This window comes from Bos grunniens, chromosome 2, assembly GCF_055505025.1.
Source record: "Bos grunniens cultivar Pamir isolate PY7600 chromosome 2, Bosgru_T2T1.0, whole genome shotgun sequence".
NCBI lineage: Eukaryota > Metazoa > Chordata > Mammalia > Artiodactyla > Bovidae > Bos > Bos grunniens.
The window spans coordinates 32,585,846-32,613,815 of NC_141166.1; the positions used below are offsets into that span (position 1 = coordinate 32,585,846).

At 41.8% G+C, this 27,970-nt stretch overlaps 1 protein-coding gene across 4 annotated transcripts in view; it reads right to left on the reverse strand.

The window, feature by feature from the left end:
- Nucleotides 1-4,689: 4,689 nt before the first annotated feature.
- Nucleotides 4,690-27,970, reverse strand: part of XRCC5 (X-ray repair cross complementing 5) — an 86,720-nt gene continuing 63,439 nt past the window's right edge. For 2 of the 4 annotated variants that reach the window (XM_086341266.1, XM_086341277.1), the window contains exons 17-22: nucleotides 20,711-20,820; nucleotides 19,304-19,400; nucleotides 17,390-17,457; nucleotides 5,936-6,010; nucleotides 5,056-5,226; nucleotides 4,690-4,925 (exon numbers count right to left, since the gene is read on the reverse strand). In XM_086341266.1, the coding sequence (XP_086197392.1) occupies nucleotides 5,062-5,226; nucleotides 5,936-6,010; nucleotides 17,390-17,457; nucleotides 19,304-19,400; nucleotides 20,711-20,820 (515 nt within the window). In that variant the 3' untranslated portion in view covers nucleotides 4,690-4,925; nucleotides 5,056-5,061. The remainder of the gene's footprint in view (nucleotides 4,926-5,055; nucleotides 5,227-5,935; nucleotides 6,011-17,389; nucleotides 17,458-19,303; nucleotides 19,401-20,710; nucleotides 20,821-27,970) is intronic. The other 2 variants (XM_086341283.1, XM_086341288.1) reach the window with 1 other exon arrangement.

A 27,970-nucleotide genomic window follows, 5' to 3' on the forward strand; every position in this document is an offset into this window, starting at 1 on the left:
CTTAGAAGAAAAGCTATGACTAACCTAGACAGCATATTAAAAAGCAGAGACATTGTTTTGCCAACAAAGGTCCATCTAGTCAAAGCTATGGTTTTTTTGGTAGTCATTTTGGATGTTAAGAATTGGACCATAAAGGAAAGCACCAAAGAATTGATACTTTTGAACTGTGGCGTTGGAGAAGACTCTTGAGAGTCCTTTGGACAACAAGGAGATCAAACCAATCAATCCTAAAGGAAATCAGTCCTGAATATTCATTGGAAGGACTAATGCTGAAGCTGAAGCTCCAATACTTTGGCCACCTAATGAGAAAAACTGATTTTTCTAAAAAGACCCTGATGCTGGGAACGACTGAAGGCAGGAGAAGAAGGGAACAACAGAGAATGAGATGGTTGGATGGCGTCACTGACTCAGTGGACATGAGTTTGAGCAAGCTCTGGGAGTTGGTGATAGACAGGGAAGCCTGGTGTGCTGCAGCCCATGGGGTCGAAAAGAGTCGGACACAACTGAGCGACTGAACTAACATAATTAAGTAAGCCAGAAAGAAAGACACCAACACAGTATGCTGCTAAGTCATTTCAGTTGTGTCCGACTCTGTGTGACCCCATAGACGGCAGCCCACCAGGCTCCCCCGTCCCTGGGATTCTCCAGGCAAGAACGCTGGAGTGGGTTGCCATTTCCTTCTCCAATGCAAGAAAGTGAAAAGTGAAAGTGAAGACGCTCAGTAGTATCCAACTGTTAGTGACCCCATGGACTGAAAGTGAAGTCGCTCAGTGGTGTCTGACTCTTAGTGACCCCATGGACTACAGCCAGATATGATTGGACTCTCCGCAGGCAGCCTGTTTCACCCATGCCCTCCTTGAAGCAGGTCAGAGTTCACCACAGTTATATACATCCCCTAAAATAACCAACTTGAAACACATCAGTGGGAAGCAGAAATGTCACTGGACACTGAGTGGGGAGATGAAGACTCACTCACATCCCGCACAGGACAGGACTTCAAATGACATGCCCCCGAGACGCCTGTGCCCCTGCTCCCAAGGCTTCCCTCCCTGCCAGCTGCCCGACCACACTTCTTTCTCTTCACCCGCCTCCATCTCGAAAGCTCTTTTCCCACTGACAAAAGAACGCTCATCCAAAAGGAGGCTGGTAATCAGCCAGAACAATCCACGCCGCCACTGCCATTCTTCCAGCTTATCCACACGACACCGTCTTCCCTCTGCAGCCCCCTCCCCACCCTGCTGTCACACTGTGTGCTCACTAACCCTAACAATTGCTCCATGAGGGTTATCACAATTAAATGGGAAGAGGGGCTTACAGAAATTCAGAGACTCACCCAAGCTAAGGCACAATAGTTCAGGACCCCTCCTAGGTTTGTCAGACCCCCATCAGTGCCCCCTCCCCCCGCCCCACATGTGCCAGTGCAAAGGTAGCGGGCCTGGGGAAACACAAATGTGAGGCTGGGGATGGGGTGTGCCTGGGCTACTTCCTTCATGCCCTGGGCAGCACTCGTTCCCTTATTCAAGCGGCTCCTACAAAGCTGGCTGTGAACCTTCTTTGAGAAGGTCCTGCCTTCTCCCAGGCCATCTTGCTGGCTGCAGGGACGAAGGTGACTCGACCTTATTTATTAGGGGTCACTAAAACCTGACAGGTTGTAAGTACGTTAAACTTGACATGCATTTCTCTCTCCTCTGGTGGCCAGATCTGGACACAGGAGGCAGACTACATACCTAAGCCATGAACTACAACCCAGCTGTTCCTGACTTCCATTTTGCTCCCTGTGTATCTAGCTCTGCTGCTGCTGCTGCTAAGTCGCTTCAGTCGTGTCCGACTGTGCAACCCCATAGACGGCAGCCCACCAGGCTCCCCCATCCCCGGGGTTCTCCAGGCAAGAACACTGGAGTGGGTTGCCATTTCCTTCTCCAATGCATGAAAGTGAAAAGTGAAAGTGAAGACGCTCAGTAGTATCCAACTCTTAGTGACCCCATGGACTGCAGCCTACCAGGCTCCTCCGTCCATGGGATTTTCCAGGCAAGAGTACTGGAGTGGGGGTTGGCAAGGTAAGATATGTCAATTCCTTGGGCCCAGGTTTTGATACTAGTATGACCAAAACCCAGCAGAACCACATAATCTATAATCCACATTAGGAGGGCACTTCTGAGAGTGAGAGGAGACACTGTTAATTGTGCCAGGAGGACAACTCCTAAGTAAACTGGAGTGTATGGTCACCTTAAAAACCTTCCCTGGGTCCTAACACCCTACCTCGATCACACAGAGACTAGAACGCTTAAGGGTCTGCAAGAAGATGGAAATAAAGACAGACCTATTAAAAAGTTCTGCCTATGCCTTCTACTTGGAGTTTTCATAATACCACAATGTTTTATTCATGTAAAGCATTTTATAGTTTACAAAGTACTTTCATGAGCACACTTTGCCTTAATAAGCCTGGGTGGCAGGTAATATGATCAGCATCTTGAGAAGGTCATACAGCGAGGAGCAGAGAGAGAGCGCAGATCCAGGATCTGGGTGAGCCTGTTCTCACCCACCCTGTGTCCCTGATTGCCTCCACTCTCACTGAGCCACCAGCTTGTTCTCTGAGCCTAGACCGCCTGGGATAAAGATCCAAAGAAAGGTTTTGGGAGATGGTGGACCGTGTTATAGTGCTGTCTGAATCAAAGTGAACTGCAAAGCCAGGTGTTAGCACTGTGCACACTGGAAAGAGAAATACACGTGTGGTCACTTACTTTCAAAAACCAACCTGGACTAAATGAAACACTGCCCATTCCCAACATGGCTTTCTGAGGAATTTTCTAAGACCCTAAACTTTATACATAATATTAATTGGCAAAAGACCAACCCTCCAGCATTTGAGACAGTGGTTCTTGGTGGGGTGGGGTGGTACTATATAACCTCAAGGGGCCATGTGGGTTGTCATCAGGGCCGAGTGCCCTCCTTTCTCTCTGCCTCCCCTGTAGGTCAGTGAATGCTAGGGCACAGAGGACCAAAGGTGCCAGGCCCAAGGGTGGCCCCCAGTCCCCACACGAGCCTACTATTCATGGCTCTGGTGGTCTCCCGAGGACCAGCCTGCGGTCTCCTGGGGATGATGTCCTGCGAGCTGCTCTCCGGGGCCACGGCTGGCACAGCACCAAGGAGCTCCACGGCTCTGCACATCTCATTTCAGGGAAACATGGCCTGGTTGTGTTCATCTATAACAGGACGTCTCTAGTCAGAGCAGCATGTTCTGAGCAAGACCACACAGCACACACACGCCGCCTACATGAGACTGAGACAGAACTTTCATGCTGATTGAGTCCTGTCTCTCCCTGGTCTGTTAAACTTGCTTCTTCTTTCAGGTATGCAGATAATTTAGGTCGAAGTGGAATTAGGGGAAGCACAGATAATTCCACTGTGTATAAAATAAATCAAAACATATCACGAAGGACTAACTCAATTCAAACTTCCTGGTTTGACAGAAGAACTGATGTTTCTGAGAAAGAACTCCCCAAACTGTCAAAGACGGGGTGCTTGTGAGGCCATACTCATTGAACTGATTCATTCTGCCAGGAGGATCTGATGAGAATAACATAGAACAAAGTTTTCCCTCCTGATTCTGTGACATGTCTCAGTTTTATCCAAGTCACAAACCTCCCCTGGGCCTCAACTATCTGATTGCACTGTAAGATATGACCTGCCTCACTGGGGTGGCTTTAAAAGGGCACTTGTATGTCAAGTGTGTGTAGTAGAATAGGACGTCCTAGAGGCCCAGAGTAAAGCACACCCCTCTCTCCTCGTGGAGATGCATTTCAAAGCACAGAGCATCTTTAATTCTCAGCACAACACTGAAGAATTCTTTTGCAATTAGTAATGAGCAGCAGTCCACAGGAGGAACGAATCACTGACACCTTTAATATTAATGTTCGAAGAGTGAAGTGCATCAGTGACCATGCATGGATGGGACTGCTGCGATGCGGGAGACAGGGCACCACTGCGTCTGTGACACCCAGAAAGGAGTCAGAGTTCAGGGAAGAAATGCAGATAGAAAAAAAGACTTTGCTGTTTTCTTATTTTAGGAAAGGAAACATCATCCAGAAAGACAGGAAAAGGAGACTTGAATAGAGCTGGGGAAGACTGGGAAATTAAGGAAGAAATGTTTTAACAGAACCAAACCTTCTGGGAGACCTGTAGGTAGAGTGAAATGAAATGACAGAACCCTAACTACTGGCGGTGAATCTCTCAGTTATTGTGTTTTTGTTTCCTTTTGTTTTTAGGTTCACTGATATGTCAGAGGCTGGGCCAAAATAGCCTCTTTCCTTCATGAGAACATCACCATAACTCTGCTTAAAATGGGTATTCCCCTTCCTTCCCTGCTGCAGGCCAAAGTTATGTGATGACTCAAAGGCTTAAATAAAAAGAGGAATGGGCCGGCCCTTAGCCGTGACTGCCCAAAGACAGCTTTCTGTTGGTAAGAAACTAATGCCACCATTTGATTAGAGTAAGTTGTGATTCTGTTAGAGGATCAGACAATGGATGAGACTTCCTGGGGAAGACTGAGAAGCCCACCAGTGGCCATGCTATTGTTCTGGATGAGATAACTTCACGAGGGCCGCATCCTCACCACTGTACCAGATCAGGAAGGCACATGCGTAATACACATGTAAGACCAGTAAGACCAAAAAAGAAATAATACACCAATCAGAAAACGACTCTTTATAAACAAGTATGGGGTCTAAACTATCCCTTATAACTGTGTGCACTCATTCTGCAAGAAATCAGGTGATTCACTTCTGTGTAACTTGCAGGGACCACCGCCAGAACTTCCAGGTCTGCTTGAGGGACCTCCTCCAGGCTGCTGTGTTTAGAACTCTCGGCATCACAGTGATGGCAGCTCTCACAGTTCTCCACACATCCATGAGCTATATCAACTCCAGCTGTAAACAGGAACAACACATTTAGGAAGGGAGCAGACCAACTTCAGAGCACTGCTTCTCTGGGGAGGGGACCATAAACAACAATGGTTCTCCTCACTGGTGACATGCACGGACTTGCACACTTACTCACCACTAACTATTTTAGGGGGTTTCCCTGTTGGCTCAGTGGTAAAGAACCTGCCTGCCAATGCAGGAGACATGTATTTGATCCCTGGGTTGGGAAGATCCCTTGGAGAAGGAAATGGCAATCCACTCCAGAATTCTTGCCTGAGAAATTCCATGGACAGAGGAGCCTGGAGGCCTATAGTTCATGAGATTGCAAACAGTCACACACGACTGAGTGACCAGACAGCAAACAAACAATAAACTATTTCAGGAGCTAAATTCAAAGCACCTCTTTTTATTTCAATACTAAGAACTTCTCCACAAAAAGCTGAAAGTTTTTACTGGACTGCGGTCATGTGAGGCTTAAAGGCAGGAAGTCCCCACACATGAAAGATGGATATAAGAGCCAACACTCGACCCAGCCTTCCAGGCATCCAGACATGGTGTGATAAGGTCCAGAAATCCCCAAATGCCCATCAGTCTATTTTGTTTACATTAAGCCCATTGAGAACATTTAAGAATGAGGCTTTTTAAATGCTGTTTTTATTTGTCAAACCACACAGATTGCACACTGTATTGCTTATTTTGGTGGAGAGCAATTTCAGTAAATTATGACATTTTGCTGCTAAAGGAACAGCCTTCCCAGCTCTTTTTCAGTCCTTCAAGGAGAGGATTAAACTGAATGAACAATAAATTTAAAGAACCAAAGAGCACAGGACTGTCTATTATGAAATTACTTATCTGATTACATTTATAATGGCGATAAATAATAATAGTGTTGAGAGCTACTGGTGTGTCAGAAACTAAAACACAAATAAGTCCATGATAAGCAGGCTTGGTGGCTGTATTTACAGCTCAGCCAAGTTTAAGTAGGAGAACACCTGGTATACATTAAAAGTACTTACCAAGTCGTCCACGTCCCCACCCTCCTCAAAGGCGGCCGCTGAGTCTGCATTTGCATTTTCTTTGGGGGCCAGAAACTGTGAACAGAAAGTCAGGGATGATACCACAAGCACAGTTTTGCCTCCTTTGATGGAGGAACACATGCAAATGGCCCCAAAGAAGCACCATCTTGATGTATGCCCCTTCCTTTGGTTCTGGATGAAAGGACCCCTGTGAGGTTGAACAGTCCACTAACTAGTCACGGAGAAAGTTCCTGGGAAGAGGGAGGAGACGATGTGGCTCTCCAAGGCAGCGAGCATGTGGAGGGGCCTGCATCAGGCCCCGAGGACACCAGGTATCCCCATTTCTGCTTCCACAGCGGGTATGTGGGCTCATTAGGGTCAAGAAAAGAACCAAACACCCCAAACTAGTATGACTCAGTCTCTCTCTCTTTTTTTTTTTTTTTAACAAAAGCAAACTTTACTGAGGTGTAATTGGCATACAGGTGTAATTGGCATACAATAAATCTCAGTCTCTTTTGAAGGGAGCATTAAGGGTCAAGTGTCTGGACTTAAAAGATTATAAGCATCTACTCAATTCCACTGAGGACAAAAGAGGTAAAAGGAAGGACTTCTTCTAGGAGATGTGAAACACAAAAATGGGTGGGTTTGTTCAATTCTTTTTCTGGCAATCTTTAAATGTGTGTTATAAATTGTTTGAAAACAGGAAGGTGGATGAGAACACTTCCAGTGTACGCTTCTGTTTAGCATCAGTATTCTAGACCTGGAACTTCTACAAGGCAGATATGCAGAAAATCAAAGGACCCTGAACTGAAGTCTGCAAGGATCGAGGAATGCAACTCAGATTTTCAAAAGGGAGTGAGTGCCCACGAAGACTATCTGAATATTCTTGCCCTCCAAAGACAGCAGTGGGGACTCTTGTCCTTCAAGGCATGTGATAACTGAATCGAAGACCTAGGTTTTATCAATTTCTTGTCCATCCTAACACCAGAGCTGATCTTCTTGTAGGATAAGTACTTAGCATGGTGGCAGAGACCAGTCTGTAGGAGGGAGGGTTTTTAAAAGGGGAGGTGGAAGTGTGGTAGGCCTCTCCCAGTTAGCATCCCTCAGGGTGGGTGTGCATGGAGCTGGTGGGCGGTAAACAAGCCTTCCAGCCCACTTCACTCCTGTGGTAGCTCCACCCAAGCGGGAAAGGTGTGTTCATGTATACACTTTCTCGACATGAAAGCAGAGCAAGAACTGCTTTCCCTGTATTTTCTGTAATTTTTATGGTACCGTGGACACAATCAAGGCCTCTGAAACCTAAGAATTATACATAGATTAAAAGGTCAGGAAGCAACAGTTAGAACTGGACATGGAACAACAGACTGGTTCCAAATAGGAAAAGGAGTACGTCAAGGCTGTACATTGTCACCGTGCTTATTTAACTTATATGCAGAGTACATCATGAGAAACGCTGGGCTGGAAGAAGCACAAGCTGGAATCAAGACTGCCGGGAGAAATATCAATAACCTCAGATGTGTAGATAATACCACCCTTATGGCAGAAAGTGAAGAACTAAAAAGCCTCTTGATGAAAGTGAAAGAGGAGAGTGAAAAAGTTGGCTTAAAGCTCAACATTCAGAAAACGAAGATCATGGCATCCAGTCCCATCACTTCGTGGGAAATAGATGGGGAAACAGTGGCTGACTTTATTTTTCTGGGCTCCAAAATCACTGCACATGGTGATTGCAGCCATGAAATTAAAAGACGCTTACTCCTTGGAAGGAAAGTTACGACCAACCTAGACAGCATATTAAAAAGCAGAGACATTACTTTGCCAACAAAGGTCCATCTAGTCAAGGCTATGGTTTTTCCTGTGGTCATGTATGGATGTGAGAGTTGGACTGTGAAGAAGGCTGAGCACCGAAGAATTGATGCTTTTGAACTGTGGTGTTGAAGATTCTTGAGAATCCCTTGGACTGCAAGGAGATCCAACCAGTCCATTCTGAAGGAGATCAGTCCTGGGTGTTCATTGGAAGGACTGATGCTGAAGCTGAAACTCCAATACTTTGGTCACCTCATGCAAAGAGTTGACTCACTGGAAAAGACCCCACTGCTGGGCGTACACACTGAGGAAACCAGAATTGAAAGAGACACGTGTACCCCAATGTTCATCGCAGCACTGTTTATAATAGCCAGGACATGGAAGCAACATAGATGTCTATCAGCAGATGAATGGATAAGAAAGCTATGGTACATATACACAATGGAGTATTACTCAGCCATTAAAAAGAATACATTTGAATCAGTTCTAATGAGGTGGATGAAACTGGAGCCTATTATACAGCGTGAAGTAAGCCAGAAAGAAAAACACCAATACAGTATACTAAGGCATATGTATGGAATTTGGAAAGATGGTAACAATAACCCTTTATACGAGACAGCAAAAGAGACACTGATGTATAGAACAGTCTTTTGGACTCTGTGGGAGAGGGAGAGGGTGAGATGATTTGGGAGAATGGCATTGAAATACGTATAATATCATATATGAAACGAGTCGCCAGTCCGGGTTCGATGCACGATACTGGATGCTTGGGGCTGGTGCACTGGGACGACCCAGAGGGATGGTATGGGGAGGGAGGAGGGTTCAGGATGGGGAACACGTGTATACCTGTGGCGGATTCATTTAGATATTTGGCAAAACCAATACAATATTGTAAAGTTTAAAAAAAAAAAAAAAAAAGACCCTGATGTTGGGAGGGATTGGGGGCAGGAGGGGAAGGGGACGACAGAGGATGAGATGGCTGGATGGCATCACTGACTCGATGGACATGAGTTTGGATAAACTCCGGGAGTTGGTGATGGACAGGGAGGCCTGGCGTGCTGCGATTCATGGGGTCGCAGAGAGTCGGACACAACTAAGCGTCTAAACTGAACTGAACTGATGTCTCCTTACACCACAGACCAAAGCCACAGTTAAAATACAAGGCTGTATACAACAAGTCTCAGGAAGCAAGCTCTGTGTGTCCTTTAATTCCTTGTGTACTGAAACTTACTCACGTGGGTAAGAAGGGCAAGAGGAAGGCAGCACGTGCAGAGTTGGGCGAGGCTGCGTTAGTGCCGGGATGTGGCTATGACAGTCTGTTTTTGACTCATCCTCCCTCCTGGACTTTTTCCCCCTCAGTCAAAACCACCTCATCAATCACTGACTTCAATTCTGACTGAGAGATTAAGGAGTTCACTTTTCTCTAAGGACATGTATATACCTTTCTATAGCCCTTTGCTGACTATGAACTGGACTGTGGTCAGTGCTGGAAATCAATCTGTGGTTTAGGAGACAGAAGATGCTAGCAGTGGAGGCACAGCCTGGAATAGAACAGAACTGATTCATATCATCAATTCTACTTATTTATTCGGGTTGATTATAAATAAAGATACCTGAGAGCCACATAGAGATAAATGAGTCAGCAATCCACATGTGCATCTGCAGCTGGTTTACATCTAAAGGTCAGACTCTGCTCCTGGATTCCCCAATTAATCTTTATTTATGATTCTAATTATCTTCAATATTAAAAACGTTATGGGGAGGGAGGAGGGAGGAGGGTTCAGGATGGGGAACACATGTATACCTGTGGTGGATTCATTTTGATATTTGGCAAAACTAATACAATTATGTAAAGTTTAAAAATAAAATTAAAAAAAAACAAAAACAAAGAGCGATTTTTATTTTGCTCCTCTCCTACTATCATTAACCCCCAGGTGCTCTTCCCTACATCAAGAACATCAGCCTGAAAGATAAAGACGTATCCTTTAGGTGAGAAAAGAACAAAAAAGAAGAGCTGTGTCTTACCAGAAGCCTCTGGGGGCTACAAGTGACTGGTACCTTCAAACACAAACTCTGTGGTCTTAATCGTTTTGTAGTCTGCTATATCTTGTATTACCCCCTTAGAAACCTGACCCATAGTAGGTACGCACTGATGAATCTTGGAGAAGGAAATGGCAACCCACTCCAGTCTTCTTGCCTGGAGAATCCCATGGGCAGAGGAGCCTGGCAGGCTACAGTTCATGGGAACACAAGAGTCGGACACGACTTAGTGACTAAACCATTGATGAATCTAGAAAATCCCTAATGCTTTTTGGCACACAGTCTCTAAAAGCTCCAATTCCTATTCCCATCCCACCTGCAAAGCCCCTTTCACACTGCAATTACAGGATAAATTCAGATAGGACTGTCTGCACAATATGACCATAGTATATACCATTAAACATAAATGACACGTCTCTGAGATGAGGCCAAATTCCAGGAAGAAAGGAACGGCGGCAAATAAACTCTCCTTTCCATCAAGTGCTAAACATCTGGAGCTGATTTCCTGACAGATCTACTTTACATTACTACTTAAGCAATTTACAGCTAAGAGCAGGCTGCCATCCATTATCCTTCCCACAGCCCCAGGCAAAGCTGATCTCTTACACTTATCACTCCTCACCATCAGAGTTTTTAACTACAAGTAATTTCCAGGCTGTGCATGACAGGGAAGCTAGAGATACAGCAGAGAATTCAACGACTGGCCTGTTTTCTCAATAAAAGCAACAGATTCTCTGAATGCAGCCACAAGCGGCAAGAGTCAACACTTGACTTTTCTTATGTTCTTTCTCTCTGCAATATGCTGAAAAAAGAGGACAAATAGAAAAAAAAAAAACACTTGTGTGACACAGTCCTCCATCCTCATCATGTATTTGCGGTTACCAAGAAAGAAACTTCTTACTTGGAGATCTTTATGAGATGGATAAACCACTACTTCTCAGGTACACTGAAATACAATCCACAAGCAGAGAAACTGCATCAATCACTTCTACACAGAAGCTTCCAGTCCTATTCCTCCATAAGACTAAAAACTAAAAATCAGCTTGTCCTAAGGCCCTTGCTGCTGCTGCTGCTGCTAAGTCGCTTCAGTCGTGTCCGACTCTGTGCGACCACATAGAAGGCCTTTAGCAATCCCCAAATTGAAAACACATGGCTTCCATCGGGTTGATTCCAACACCAAGGTCTAGATATACAATAGCATCACAAAGAATGAAAATCTGTTTGCATGTATTTTGTTTAAAATGACACATACTTAGGTTTCATTAATGCTATTTTCATGCTTTATAGGGAATACAGTTCAGGAGAGAAATCTGCAAACCAGTGTGGGGGAAAAGAACCATATAATAGAGGCACTGTCTGTTCCCAGTAACCCTGGGTAAGCCACTTGACCTTTCTATAACTGCTGCTGCCGCTGCCAAGTTGCTTCAGTCGTGTCCGACTCTGTGCGACCCCATAGACAGCAACCCACCAGGCTCCCCTGTCCCTGGGACTCTCCAGGCAAGAACACTGGAGTGGGTTGCCATTTCCTTCTCCAATGCATGAAAGTGAAAAGTGAAAGTGAAGTCGCTCAGTCGTGTCCGACTCTTAGCGACCCCATGGACTGAGTACTGGAGTGGGTTGCCATTCCCTTCTCCGTCTATACTAGCTCTCCTCAAAAATAAAATAGGAATACTACTACTGACCTCATTTATCTCTTGGAGTTGCACTGCTTCTCAGATGAAATAAAAGATACAAAAAAAATGCCTTGTGGAATTGTAGATTTTATGTTCCAATTCCTAGAAATACACTCAATATATGTTTACCAAATGACATACACAAGAATACCCGTAGCATTTTTATTCCCAGTTGCTAGTGTTTAGAAACAACCAATGTCCATCATTAGGAGAATGGATGAAAAAATTGTGGTATAACCACAAAAGAGAATACTACATAGCTGTAATAAAGAATGAACAACTTTAACATCATGGATGAGTCATAAAAGGCACGATTCCAATTATATGAAGGTTGAGCTAGGCAAACTACTCTCAAGTGACAGATGTCAGAATACTGGGCAGGGTATCAGGGATCCTTCTGAGGTTTTGGAAATGCTCTGTATTTTTATATGGGCAGTGGGCACCCAGATATATGACTATAAGAATTTAGCAGTGTTCATATTTGAGATTTGTGCTTTTACTGTATGTTCTAGCTCAATAAAAAATTTATTTTTTTTTCAATAAAAAATTTAAAATAATATCTTAAAAATATCAAGCTCTAAACAAATATAAAGTAACAATGTGACCTTTTAACTACTGCTTTTCTTGTACTAACATACAGAACTTCACTAGGGATTTAAGGCAGACAAGGAAGACAAGAACAAAGGAAAATGTCATGGGGTCCAACAGCGGCCAGCAGTCAGAAACAACTGTTCTCAAAAAATGATCCTTAATTCCAATCTTATAATCTTTCACAATGCTTTGGGGATCTTTTTTGGAAGAGGCAGCATGAGAATCTTTTATGTACACGTGGCTGGTGGCATTCTATGGTGGAGGCATAAAAACGCATAGAGTCCAGAGTCTGGACTCTAACCAATTCTGCTGGCCATGAACTTGTGACACTGAGAAAGTCAACTTCACCTCTCTAGACTGCCTCTGGAAAATGACCAGATCACTAAGCTTTGAGCATCTATGAAGCTAAGATGGAAAAATCAATAAACGTCAACAGCAATAAAGAAGGCCAGATTAGGCAACTATAAGGAAAACAAGTGCTAACGTGATGCCTTTTCCCCCGTAAGAGTTGGTATCAAATGATTATTTAGACAAATCTCAACCTTGGAATCCTGTGAGAAACAATATTCCAAAGCCACGGGAATAAATTCTCTTTCCTCTCTGTGCTCTTAATATGGAGTAAACAGAATGGAGGGCTGGGGCTCAGTCCTACCACTGGATTCCTGGCCAGTTGACACTGCGAGACTGTAAGCACATCGTTTTATGTCTCAGCCCTAAGTTTCTTCATGTGTATATAAAATAAGGAGTTTGGACCAGATCAGGATTTTTCAGGTTCTGTTCCCTGAGGGCTCTTCTAAGTTCTCAGAGCATGGGTAACCCCAAATTTCCACTCCCACTATCCATCAAGGGAGAAGTATCACCCTTCTCTGTTTTATGTATCAGGCTTCCTTTTAAGCTTTCAGTTTTAAAAATAAAAACTCAGCTAGATCATCATTAGGATTCCTTCCAGCTGAATAAAATTCTATACAAATTAAGCCAATATCCTCTGCCTTAGTTAAGAATCTGACTTGTTTAATCCTTTTAGCCCAGGGCTTCCCATCATTCTTTGTTGTCAGGGGCTCTACCTACTAGGAGTCAGTGGCATGCCCCCTGCTGTAACCACCTGGAATGTCTCTGGACAATGCTAATATCTCCTGGGGTATAAAATCACGCCTGGCTGAGAACCACTGTTTTAACCCTAACACAGGTTAGTAGGAAAAAATTTAAAAAAAAATTTTTTTTATAAAGATGACAAACTTTGAATGAAGAATCAGCCTTTCTTGACCTTTTACAAGTCCAGGTCTCTCATGGACCATGGATGGTTTCCTGGTCCTGGATTGTGATGCTCCTGGAATGTGGCAGGATAAACAGGCACAACTCCTACCCACCACAGAGCCAAGCCCTGTGAATGAGATGACAAAGCGTGCACAGGAGCTACAAAGTCCTCTCCATGTTGTCGCCAATGGCAAGACTTCATCTTTTTATGGCTGAGTAGTATTCCGTGGTGTATGTATACCACGTCTTCTTTACTCATTCATCATCAATGGACACTTAGGTGTTTGTTTTTTTTCCGATCTGTTATCATAAATAATGCTGTGGTGAACACCAAGGTGTATATATCTTTTTGAAATATGGTCCTTGAGAGGATTATGCTAAGTGAAATAAGTCAGATGAAGAAAGATAAACAATGTACGATTTCACCAAAACCAGAACAAATGAACAAACCAAATGAAACAAAAACAAACCCATAGATACAGAGAACAGACTAGTAGTTACCAGAAGGGAAGGCATGACGGGAGGGTGAAATGGGTAAAGACGGTCAACTGTATGGGATGAATGGAAATCAAACTTTTGGTGGTGAGCGTGTAGTGTACACAGAAGTTGAACTATAATGCTGTACACAGAAATTTACTAATGGTATAAAGCAATGTGAACTCAATAAAAAGAAACAAAATAAAACTGGAGGAAAAATACATATACAAACATCAAACATTAATGGCATGTCTAACTAACTACCAGAAAACAGAAAAAGTGAAAGAATTCATGAGTGGAAAACAGGAATTATATTTATATCTAGGCTTCAAAATCAAACAGAGGTATCAGTTAGCGAAAGGAAAAGTGACTGTCTAAGCTTATGTCAAGGCTATGGTTTTTCCTGTGGTCATGTATGGATGTGAGAGTTGGACTGTGAAGAAGGCTGAGCACCGAAGAATTGATGCTTTTGAACTGTGATGTTGGAGAAGACTCTTGAGAGTCCCTTGGACTGCAAGGAGATCCAACCAGTCCATTGTGAAGGAGCTCAGCCCTGGGATTTCTTCGGAAGGAAAAATGCTAAAGCTGAAACTCCAACACTTTGGCCACCTCATGCGAAGAGTTGACTCATTGGAAAAGACTCTGATGCTGGGAGGGATTGGGGGCAGGAAGAGAAGGGGACGACAGAGGATGAGATGGCTGGATGGCATCACTGACTCGATGGACATAGGTCTGGGTGACCTCCGGGAGTTGGTGATGGACAGGGAGGCCTGGCGTGCTGCGATTCATGGGGTCGCAAAGAGTCAGACACGACTGAGTGACTGAACTGAACTGAACTGAAGCTTATGTCATGAGAGAACTTTCTAATTCTACAGCAAGAATGACTTACCTATATTCTCAAAGAATCATAAAATCCACACATTTCTAGAATATATCAGAGGGAAACAGCTGTCCTTAAGATGGGCAAGTGTAAAGTCATGATTTAATTTTCATTTAAAATGGGCATCCCTGAATAATAATTCCTTTCAAATCATCATTTAACAGCAATAATGTGACAGTGTGCCAACTTTAAATAACATGGTCAATACCTTGAAATAATTTTAATGGACTATGAGGATTATTCTTCAATGTCTGAATACAGCCAAGTTTCTGTAATTGATTCTTTGGGAAGTGACCAAACATAACAGTTGCTTTGAAGAAAATGTAAATGAGTATTTTATTGTGTGGTCAAAACTGATTATACTTCCATAACTTGGCTAAGAGAAAAAGCTGAAGCATGTCTCTCCTATTAAAACTACAAGGAATCAACTTCCTTGAGCCAGAATTGTACTAATTCTCCCCATTATCATCCGTATGTACCTTCTCCCTTCCACAATTCTCTCCAAAAATCAACAGGTGCCATTAAAAATTAAAAAAATTTTTTTTAACATAGAGGACTAAGTTTTTATTCTGGAAAAAAAAAGGGGGGCTCCTGTGATACCGAAGCAGACACAAAAGCATAATCTTACAGGTCAGACATGACAGAGTGTGTGCCGAGAGTCAGTCACAACAGCAAGCTTCACTCTGCTATGTTGACCATGCTTTCTCTCTGTTCAAACACAGTGATGTTTTCGGACTTGTCTTAACCAACTGAAATCAGTTCTGTTGATATCAGAATCATGTAAGGACACCCACCCGTATCTAGTCTTCACTGAAATTCTTCTCTGCAGCTTCATTACCAGACATTAAAATTCCTGATGGTTATGCTCTGTGCTCTTTAATTCCAAAGGTGATATTACATTTGCAACAAAGACTAAGGCCCAGACACACTCACAGGAAGCACATTATCCCTTCTTAGCTTTCTTCCTTTTCTCGTATTCCGGCCTCACTCAACTCTGACACCTTCGGTTAAGAGGTACTGCTTAGGGGAAAAGACTGCCTTTTCAGGTCAGGGCTTTCCGCTTCCTCCCAAAACTGTAACGTACTCAGCTCTCAGCTGGATGACAGATTTTTTTGAATGCAATAATGATTAAAATGAAACTATCTGCCTCATTTTACCTGTTTACCAAAAGCTGATTGATAAGCCTTTACTCTACATGATTTTACGTGTCACCTTAACTCTTCTATGGTGCCCAGCTGTTATGGCAAACACTAGATGTTGCTGTGAAGGTATTTTATGAATGTGACTAACATTTACAATCAGCTGACTAAGTAAAGAAGGTTACCCTCAATAATGTTGGTAAGCCTGATCCAATCAGTTGAAGGAATTATGCCCCTGGAATGTAATATAGAAATCCTGCCTTAATTTCCAGCTTGCTGGCCTGCTCTATAAATTCCACATTTGCCAGCCCCTACAACTGTGTGAGCCAGTTCCTTAAAATGAATCAATCCCCCCTCCACACCCTCCCCCCACACAGTATTGGTTCTCTCTGCAGAGCCCTGAATGACACACCCTAGTTCCAGGGGGAAGTATTATCATGCCATTGCCTAAAATAACAAATCCAGTTAAAAGGCACTCTGAAGCCCACAGTACTCAGTCTTGACTGTGGCAGCAGTGGGTACAGACATCACAGAACTTTCTCTGAGACAACCGTCAGCATCTTGAAGAATGCTTTTTAAATTCTGAGATCTTACTTCCTGAGAGCAGGGGCCATATCTGTTCTTTAACAAAATGCTTTTTCCAGGCAGAGTGCTTAATAAAAAGTCTTGTATATTCTAATTTCTTTGCCAAACAATATCATGTTTTTTGCCAAATGTGTTTTCTGAACTGAAAATTCAAGATTTTTAAACTTTGGCCTGCGTTTAGCCCATAGATGAACATCTCTGGCCTTGTTTCCGCTATTCCCTTAGATTCCTGTTCATGAGTTCCTGACCAAGCTCTCCCTTACCAGGCAGTTAATTTTTGAGTCTCCAATGCTTCCTTCTGCTACCCTGTAAGCAACTGAGTCTCTAGAGGGCGGGGGTGCTGTTTTATCGTTCAGTACAGTGCCCAGCAAACATACTGTAGCCCAGCAAACATAACTGACGGCTGCCATGTGTTGTACTAGCAAGGCTGGGTCAACCACCGACTGTAAATAACACTGGATGTTATGAACCATATACTTCTGAGCTACTCAATTTAATTTCATTGAAATTTCATCACAAATATGCAGTATAATGAAGAAGAACTGAGCTGAACAGCTGTATGTTTTTGACTCACAACTGAATCAGATGTAATGCTCATCCTCCACACAGGAAGACACCAAGTATGTTGACCATTGGCATCAATATGAAGTCTTTTTTTGTTGTTAAAAATACCTCCCTGGTGACTAATGTGTGGCCTGGGTGGGGATCACTGGGCTAGATGGATTTCCTAGCCTTAACCAGGGTCTACTATGGATCACAAACTCTAGAGGTACTGAAGTGCAACTGTAGGTGAGTTCTAGAAACATTATCGTAGTTTATGGCAAACTGAATGAGATTACAATTTCTCCTATGAGGATGCTGCAGCTGAAGCAATTTGCCTGTTGGTTGAGTAAAGAACGGTACAGTAATCTAGTTACCTCTAGAATTTTACTTCTTCAAGGAAGAATGAGCACCAAGAAAATAATCTCCACCACAATAATTCATCTAAAGGCAGGGAGTTAGCCCACAATACCTTTTTGGCTTCCTCAGTGGTGACAGAGCTTCCAGGGGCTTCATCTTTGGTGATCAGAGTAACTCCATCTATAAAGTAATTCACAGAGGAAAATTCAAGTACAGAGACTCAAGCCCAATCCCACCTTCCTTTCCACCACACCTCCTCCCAGCTTTGCATGGGAGATTTTTGGAATTATTAATATAAAGGTGCTCTTCTCTATAGGAAATATAAAGCTTTATGAAAGATGCTGAACTCTCATCATTTTTCCCATCTTCCATCGCCCTTTCTCCTATGTTTGCTTATAGACAATGAAAGCCACATCACAAATGTTACCTGTTGTGTGAAGTCTTTCTTGATTCAATCTCTCCCTTAGAACTCTTCAGATCACTTTGTTTATCCCTTTGAAATAGCTCTCACCATACTGTATCCTGTATGACTGTAAATATTTTATCCCTCCTAACAGATTATACTTTCTCTAGGGCAGGGATTACATTTTATTCATTCTTCTATTTCCCTCAGTGTATGTCATAGCAGGAGCTCAGTAAATAAATGCAAATTGAGTAACTATGCTTTGGTCCAAACCCATTAGGTACCAGATACGGGAATCTGTAGACTTTCTGACTTCTAGCAGTGTGACCAGCTATTGATGGAATGGCAGAAAGCTAAGGTCAGAAGGAAACACGCTCTTACAAAGATCTTGCCTATCATTTAGCCTAGAGTGTTGAGTTGAACTCAGTGAGAGCAAATTAAGGATGGAAAATCTACCCTTTAGTTTTCTCTTCTTAAGATTTTCTTCTGTCTCAAATGGTTAATGCACAAAACGTTCTCAGAAAAGCACATGCATTTAACATCCATTTGTACCTAGAAATGGCACAAGGTCATGTGTATTCTCTCAACAGGATGGATATATATATATATATATATATATATATATATATATCTTGTGTATGTCCTTCAAATTTCTTTTCAGCAAGCAATATACCGGAGGCATTCAATAGCTACCAAAACCAAACTCTTTCATCTACTGGGTCGACAGCAGAGACACAAAAGTGATTTGAGTAAGCCCAATTCACCACCTATTCTAATTGCTTTTGCTCCCCAGTGTAGAAGTTAAAGGGCTGAAAAATTAACTGTCAGGGAAATGGTTGTCTGTGTGATGAAAAACTGCCTGTTAGAAGCTGGAGAGATGGGCATGTGACTCCTTTTTTTACAGAGTTTGCAAAGAAGGACAGGTTGAAACTAATTTGGGGGCTCTACTTCAAGTATGAAGTTTTGTACTTTGCAACATCATTGTTTTCGTAATATGTACTTTTAATAGGTAATATCTTGTGTTTCGGTTCTGAAAGAAAATCAAGCCAGGTTAAAGGAAATGGGCAAAGGGCATGATGGAAATCAAACAACAAGCCTAAAAGTGAAAGAATGTTTGTTGCCCTGTTTCTATGTTTAATTTGCATTAGTCACTGTGAATAAGTGAGTGGCTTTGGTACATGAATACACTGGTTGGCTAATATAAAATGCCCAAGAACATGGCAATGAAAGACGGAGGAAGCAAAATGTGGGGGAGATTAACGAAAGTGCTATGGATCCAGCAGGACTTACAGGTCTAAGAATCTGAGACAGGGATCAATGACTGCCTATACAGCTTCTTCGGTCATCAAACAGAAAGGCACAGTCATGAAAGGGCCACACTACACAAAGAGTTTAAGATGGGACTTATATGTTTACTTATTATTTATCACTTTGTAGTTCTGCTTATTAATCAAGATTTTCAGTTCACCAAATACTGAGCATTTCCCAAATCCACATGGAAAAATCCACACGGGACGTCATCAGGTCCTCACATAACACATCACACAATATAATTTATATTTAGAACTTATACTTGGAAAATATAGCATAACTATTTCAAGAAAAAGACAAAAGACACCTTACCATGGACGACAATTTCCCAGAAATGATTTAATTGTTTAACTTCCACTTTCTCTCGAAGGGCTTTCAGGAAATTGTTAAAGCGCTGCTCTTCTGAAAACTGCAAGAGCGTGTGGGGGTAGGGAAGGTGGCAGGTCAGAGCTCATACAGAAACATAATTCACCCCAAAGCATTTTATACACACACACACACATATATACACACACACAAATCCACCATATTTAATTATTAAACACACATAAAATGTTCTTCTTTGGTAAATTTCAGCTTCGTTTGCTAGGAGTTGTAAATCTTTCCATCTGTTGAAGGCACAGAAATTTCCATAGCTACCCAGGTTTTTTTGTGGCCTGGTACTTTGTTCTTTTAGGTTTTAATATAGACAAATTCAAACAAAAACAGAGCAATTTAGTGGATGCTGTGCACCCATCACCTTTGTAACATCTATACCCTCACTTTCTCCCACGACTCTTGGGTTGTTTTTAAGCAAATTTCAACCATATTAGCTCATCTATAAATATGCAATATCTAAAATATAGACTTAAAAAATTCACAAAAAATTAATAATAAGAGTAATAACCAGTCAGTATTCACATATTCCCAACTTTCTTTTTATATTTTTAGTTTAAAAAAGGTCATTAAGATTGACTAATATGTCTCTAAGGCCTCTTTGGCTCCTCTTGCACCTTTCTCTCTTTCTTTTTTGGAGTCCAATGACCTGGTGGTTTAAAGGACATGCGGTGCCAACAGTGCACGGAAGTGTTCTCAGACACTCTCTCCGGGCAGCGGGGGGTGTGCGCACTAAAAACACTTCCACTACCTTTTCAGCTAAGCAAATCTTTCTCCACCTGACTGAGTCATCTGTAGTCTTATATTGACTCCATTTGGCCAAAAGTTGATATTTGATAAAATTGATATTGATCTGTAGGGCATTTGGTTTATCTACTTCTGAATCTTTCATCCCATTCTAATTTTAACAATATTTTTATTTTCTTATCACTCTTTGTAACTACCTAAACAATTCAAGAAGTAATTTGGTCATTCATCAATCCTCTCAATAATTACCTAACTGTATTTTCTCCATCCATTTCCTTAAAATAGTTAGCCAAACAGAATCCAATAGAAGAGAAATTTGGTTGGCTCACTAAGTAGAAATCATAAAGCCAGGGCTATAGTGTAATAAAAAGCTAACTTCGAGGGATACAACATCCCAGTCACCCACCCATCTTTATTCTTCCTCAGAAATGACAGCAATAGTAACATGAGCTAGTCATTTCTACTCCTCTTGGCATATGTTGCTCTTCACAGTAAGGATGATCATTTTCAAAGCCCAGGCTTATCTGTGGGGTGCTGTATGTCTCTCCCCTGTGATGGTGGCCAACTGTTTAGGAAGAGGACACAGGATAGAGTTACCTGAATGGCTTCTTCCCTGAAGGCTTTGATGCAGTCCATGCTCTTCATGAAATATAGTGTTTCGTTAGTATCCAAAAACTGCTCGATGTGATTTATTAGCTGGTGACTCGCTAGAACATAAGACAATACATTTATTTTCCTCAATCTGAGTGACGCTTGTTAGAGAGAATGGATGCTCCTGTGTGCCTGTAAGTAGTGTGTTTTTATGGATCAAGAGCCTCCCTTGTGGTCTGTTTGCACAAAAGCCATTCTTCTTTTAAGGGGGTGGATGGGAAGGAAAGATGAAATGCAGAATGCTGATTTCAAAAGTCTACATTTAAAAGGTTTGGGTAATACTGACATTTGTCAAGAAATAAAATTTCTTAAGTGCTTAGAATTATAGCTAAATATTTCTTTTGGAATTTCAAACATTAAGCTGTTATTGCTTTTTATTTACCCCCCAAAATTTAGGGACCATTTGGGTATCTCAAAAGCGCATTTCCTGATAACATCATAAAAAACATATCTTCTATTTCCTCCCCTAATTCCACTCAGGATAAATGTCAAATAGTGTCAGACAAAGAAAAATAATCAGCCAGGGACACTCCACCCTCTTCCAATCACAGATCACATTAGAAAAGACCAGCCTTCAACTTAATTTAGTAATATCCCTATAGAATGGAAAATCATTGCTACTTATCTTCTGCCCTCAGTTGAATCTCAAGAGTCTCTAAGGTACTCAGCACTCTACGAAGCCATGGATACTTAACAAATGATAATGGTCAGCAAGCAACGTCATAAGTGATACAGAAAGAGGAAATGCATTAATAACGTTACGGTTTCCAAGGTGGGCTGCAATTTGAGACTGCCTCATAAACAAAACATTCTTCATTTAAAAAAGCAGAGGAAATTAAAACATAAAGTCATCAGGGAACTTAAAGTGGTTAAGCAGGTCAAAACAGACTTATGATCTGTGCAGAAGAACAAACCAAGGAGACAGGCATAAGTCATGACCTAAAGGCTCATTCTTACTTGTTTCCTGAAACTGCTCGCTAGCTGGCTGTTCAGCAATTTGTGCTGAATGGTCAAGATGTTCTAAGAGTGCACATGTGCCATTGTTGTGGCCTCATCTGAGCTTTCCCATAGTTACGAATGTGTGCCTGCAGTACTAATGAAAACTACTTTCAAGGCTTCCCTATAAAGGCTAAAGGCCGCCAGCTGAATCACAGTGACTGGAGCACTACTCAATACCTTATGAAAGACATGAAATGCAGAGCCATCAACTTATTTGCCAAGGATCCTATAGCATGTGGAAAGGATTCAAAAACTGGATGAAGTATTTCCTCATACAATAATTTTGCAGCAAGTGAAAACATCCTGGTAACCATTTCATCTTTTCTACCAAATAGGAGATTATGATCTCCATCACAACGAACTACTTAACCAACTTGAGGGATTAAAGAAAACACTTTTCTGAAATTTCAGAAATCTTTACCCATGTATCCTATAGCAGTGAATTAACATCCAACTATGATTCAAAGCAGAGAAGGAATGTTTGGATAGGACTTTTGAAACAAAGTTTTAAATAATACAACCCTGATCAGTAAGCAGAGCAGAAAACTATCAACAAGAAGCTGAGACCAACAGAAGCTATCTCCTTCTTTTAGCCTGGAAAGGGAAAGTAAGAGAAATGTTTGATATTTCCACTCAAGCAGCCTGCTTTCTCAGATAGTCTGATAGCAAGTTCACTCAGCGTTTCCTATCTGGGCACAAATGAGAATTTTTAAAGGCCAAGGGCAATAATCCCAGAGACATCACATTTCTCATTTATTTTGAAAGGTGAATGAGGAAATCTCTGCAAGTTATAATGTAAAGCTGTAATATTTCTCTTTGCTTGATACAGTGATTATTTTAATTTAGCCTAATACATATTTACTGTGTAACTGCAACATATAAGATGCTATACTATGTTCTATAGGAAACACAATGAAGTTGAAGATAAGATCCTTGCCGGTGGGGAGTTTACATGCTAATAGAGAATATAACACATATACATAAAAATAGTAACAGAGGTCAACATGAAGAGCTGAGTGGTACAGAAATATATCAACTAATCTGAATTTTAAAAACTCTTTGGTGATTATAAGAAAGATTTGTGAATTAACTTGGCTTTTTTGCTGGGCAATGAAGGAAAAGTAGAATTTGGCTATCAGACAGCCAAAAAACAGAATGAGCAAAAGTATAAAGCAGAGAGGTGGGAAAGCACGGGGTGTATGTGGAGGAAAGGACACGGTCCAGCGCGTGGAGTCCAGGGCCAGGAGTAGCGAAGAAAGAGGAGGAGAGGTGGAAGGGAAGGGCGTCCCAAGGAGAGTGAACAGTGTGCATGAGGAGCTGGGGCAGGACAGAGAAAGTACAGGAAAAAAAGGGTTCAAGACCAAGCCTTTAAGGAACCTCAGGATTCAGAGGCTGTACAGAGGAAAGGCTGCTGATAAAGGAGGCCAAGAAGGGATGGTTAGGGAGGCAGGAGAGAGTCAGGAGGGTATGGCACCACAGATACTAAGAGAAGAAATTATCTGAAGATAAGAATTGTCTACTGTGTTATAAAGTGCTACATACATAATATTACACATTATTATTACATAAATTCTGCAAGGAAAAGAGTGTAATGAGCACAGAAGATAAAGGACTCTAAAACACAGGGTGTCCTTGGGCCTGGGAGCCCATGAAACAACTAGACAGTGCTGAACTGCTCTGCAAAACAGGCTCTGCACCCATCCTTATCTTGAATCTTGATGGCACGCACACACACACACACACACACACACACACACACACACATCTTATAGAAAAAAAATAGAAAAAAATACTCAAAAGAAACTAAAATAAAGCAAATGTGAAAGCCAATAACCCACTTGCAATAATGATATGGATAAGAAAGAATACAAAGAGAAGGAAGTAGCAGTCTCAATTCTCAGTTTCCATTTAAGAATGACATCCTTACGTATCTGTGGGCCCATGTGGATTTAGTTTTCTTATTTACATGTTGGACTGTTCTGTCCTTTCCCCCAGAAGGTTCAGGAATGCAGGTAGATAAACATACCCAAACTTCAGACAAACCCAATGAATACACAGAACCAGACTCTATCCTTCTCGGAACAATCAGTTATGTGGCCTGTGCATCTGGCCCCCTACCTAGACTATTTTGTGGTTCACTGATTATAATGAACCTTTTAACACCAGTGAATAGATGTGATGGACGATGCTCTAATATACTGAATATCAGAATGGGATGTGGATGAGGGACTTCTCATCCAAACTTTGGTGGCATTTCCCTGCCATTTTTAATAAATGTAAAAATGCAGAAGTGGCTGACAAAAGTAATCTAACTCTGGCTGGATTATGCTTTTGATGCCCCCTTCTCTCCTCCTCCTCATACAGGAAATGCTGAGGACTGGGGTGCTTTCCTCTGCTTCCACATCAATCACGGTATTCACGCTCAGTAAATCACAGCTCCAACTATAGTTCACGAAAATGCTTTTTCAGAATTACTCAGAGGCTCAATAATACTCATTAGCAGCTAATATAAAAAATGGCCACTGGAAGGGCCATCCATCTTAGGATAGCAGTCAAGCAAAGGCTGTCATTTATCTCAAGAAGTCTTCAAAATCAAGATGTCTATTCTGGATTTCAAACCTGTCTGTTCTGGATTTTGAGGTTTTTAATAGAGGCATTAATATGTTAATCTAGAATCTGACATGAGTACAGATCGTTGATACGCAAAATGAGTTTTAATACTTATAATACTTTAGTGTTATATTAAAATCTTATCAAGATTCAAAAGTGTTATGTAAGAGGAAAACAGTGGTGTTTTTTTGTTTTAATCTGAAATGTATGCTTTTTTTCTCTCCAGAAAACCTTCAACACCTTCCAAAAGTGAAAGGGATAGTTGCTCAGTCCTGTCTGACTCTTTGCGACCCCACGGACTGTAGCCCACCAGGCTCCCCATCCTGGAACTTTCCACACAAAAATATTGGAATGGATTGTCATTCTCTTCTCCAAGGGATCTTCCCGACCCAGGGATCAAATCTCAGTCTCCTGCATTGCAGGCAGAATCTTTATCATTTGAGCCACCAGGGAAGCCCCCCAAAGTTCTACAAAATGAATCATCCTTCTTCCTGCTGCTCAGTCATGACCGTCTGGGGCCATGTGCTTGCTGGTCTCTGACTTGACATTTACTTACTCCTCTCTTTTCTGCAAAGATGTTTCCAACAAAGTAAAAGGAAGTCATTTACTGAGGGGTTTTTTTCCCTCTATCCTACAGAGCCAAAAGAGCAGTAGTTCACTCAACCGTCACGTGTTATGTATAAGGGACTGGAAAGCTATCGCAAATGATTTTGCTGAACCCAGGCATCATTCAGGATGTTTCTCAATTTAATTCTTCTCGTGATCTCAATGCCCTTATGTGAATTTTAATTATTGAAGAGGTGCACATTTTACAGATGTCAGCAGTCAAATCATTTAAAAATGTTCAACAGTTTACATAGTCGATAATAATGGCATCTTTATTAAAGAAAATAAAGTGACAATAAAAAATCTAGCATTTAAATAAAAAAAGTATATGATCAGGTCAGTCATTAAGAGAATTAAAAGGAGTAACATCTTTCAGTAACAAATAAAAATCTAAGTGAGTAGTCCAGTTTATAGCCAATGAAATCCACATGTAAATTACTATCACTGTTTTTAAAGCAAAAAGTTAACAAGAAACATTTGCCTGGTAAGAAAACAAGTCTGTTTTAATACAGGGAACAAAAATCAGTCACAAAGAGGCTTCCCTGTGTCTCAAATAGGGTATAAACTGGCCATCGTGGGTAGAGGCTTTGTGCGTTATCAGGCAAGGTCCAAAGAGAAGAACAGAAATCACTGAATATTTAACCAAGGAAGTTTAATGCAGGCAACTGTTAACACAGGTGATAAAGAACTGTAAAGCCAACTGAGAATGGGTGCTGTAACCCAGAGATTAGAAATAGCAAGAAGCCTCTAGCACCCCCTGGCACCGCAGGGGAACAAGAACAGAGCAGAAAGGAGATAAGAGGAGGGGATAACTAAAGCCTGTCCTATAGGGGCAGAAACCATGGAGGACTTGGAGATGCTGTCCTACTCGGGGCTGGGGGTGGGTGAGGAGAAAGAGAAATACCCTGGCTTATCCCTCCCTCCTTACTTCTCACCAGGATCTGAACCCAGTAGGAAGCCTGTACCTGTGGGAGCCTGAAGATGCAACCTGCAGGGACAGGCTCTACCCCACTCCTCCCCGCAGACCCAAGGCACACAGGGAAAGGGTGAGCAGAGGATCTCGGGGCCACTGGCACAGTGTGTTATCATGAACCCACAGGAGTTGAACGCCCCATTTACACATCAGATATTTGCAGGAGACAGAAATTAACAAAGCCGTCTTTAACTTAAATAATAAAGGAATATAAAGTGTATAGGACTTTTCTTCATTACTGAACCCTTCCCATGGTGTTCATGACCTTTAAGGAGTCAATTGCACTTCAGGGAATGTAAGAACAAAAAGAAGGTATCCTAAACATTTTCTCTCTAAATGACCTAAGATGTGCCGATTTATTTCTTTAAATACCCTTTCGACTTCTACTTCCAAAAGAATTTGGATCTATGATCCCAGGAATTTGTCCTGAATGCTTGTGCTTCTTGGTCTGGTATTATTCCTGTTTTTAGTTTTGTAGTCTTTAATGAAATCTGCTTACTGGGGAAAAATAAATCACTGGTGGCAAGAAGAGAAACTAAGAACCAGGGGGAAAGGATAAGCGTTATGGATCTGAAAGGGACATTCAATTGCTGTCTCGTTTTTGAGCAGGTGGACTGTGGAGTGGACACAGCTCTGCCCTTTTACCTCTGCCCCACCCTTCCCCTTTTAGAAGCTGTTCTGCTAGACTCTCTGCCCCAAATTTCCTCATGTAGCAGACAGAAGAAGTTGCCTGCCTCCCTTGAAAGAACAGAAAAAGTCAGCGGATATGACAGAGAATACCACAGCTATAATATCATGCATGACCAGTGGCACAGGAAATTGAACTAAGGTGTGTAAAAGCGATGACCACTTCAACAGTACAGATACAGCCCTGGTAGTTGTTTTTTATTATTATTAATATTTTTCTTACCAATAACTAAAAAACTCAATTAAAACTTCACCATTTAAACTCCGTAAATTAAGTCACAGCCTGTTTTTTCATGCTTAACGATTTTCTCATTAAGTGCAGTAATTTCTTACAAATTGCACTAATAAAAGTAACTCTTGCTGGGTATTTTCCCCCTCTTTTTAAATGCTGCCTTTTCATTGATGTGTTAAATTAAAACCCCAGGCACAAAGAGCAGAGTAAATGCAAAGTCTTTATTGTTCAGACTCCAATCCGGCAGACTATGAGATCTCTTTCATTTTATTTTTGTTTTTATTTGAGCTAACTGTGAGGCCTGCTTTGTAGCCACAGGAAGAAAGATTTTGAAGGTCTCTTGGTCTTAGCTCACTCTAGATAACAAGTGATAGTGTAAGCTAATGAGAAACTAGAAAAATGGCATTTGGTTCAGCCCACTGCCTTCAAGATCAGTTTATGAAAGGGAACATGATGCCAAGACTTTTTCATTCTGCATGAATAATATTTCCCATCTTAAATAACTTGGGTATAAGACTAAATCTGCCCCCAAGTCAGCTGGAAATTTTTAGGCTTGCTGGTCAGTGGGTGGGGGTTTTATGGAATTCTATGGCCTTTCAATTTTTATTAAAAATTCGATTTATTTAACTCTTAAAGACCCACCAAATACATCCCATGAAACCTGAATATTATCAGTTCATATTTACAAGGCTTATGCTGCTGCTGCTAACTCGCTTCAGTTGTGTCTGACTCTGTGCGACCCCATAGACAGCAGCCCATCAGGGTCCACCGTCCCTGGGATTCTCCAGGCAAGAACACTGGAGTGGGTTGCCATTTCCTTTTCCAATGCATGAAAGTGAAAAGTGAAAGTGAAGTCGCTTAGTCGTGTCCCACTCTTAGCGACCCCATGGACTGCAGCCTACCAGGCTCCTCCGTCCATGGGATTTTCCAGGCAAGAGTACTGGAGTGGGTGCCATTGCCTTCTCTGTACAAGGCTTATAGCAATTTACTAAAGACCAAAGAACATCCTCTCTTTAGTCTAACTAATTCCTTCATTTCCAAAGAGGAGTGTACTTTAAGTAGCGCAAAACTGGGGCATGACACTAACATAAGGAAGAAA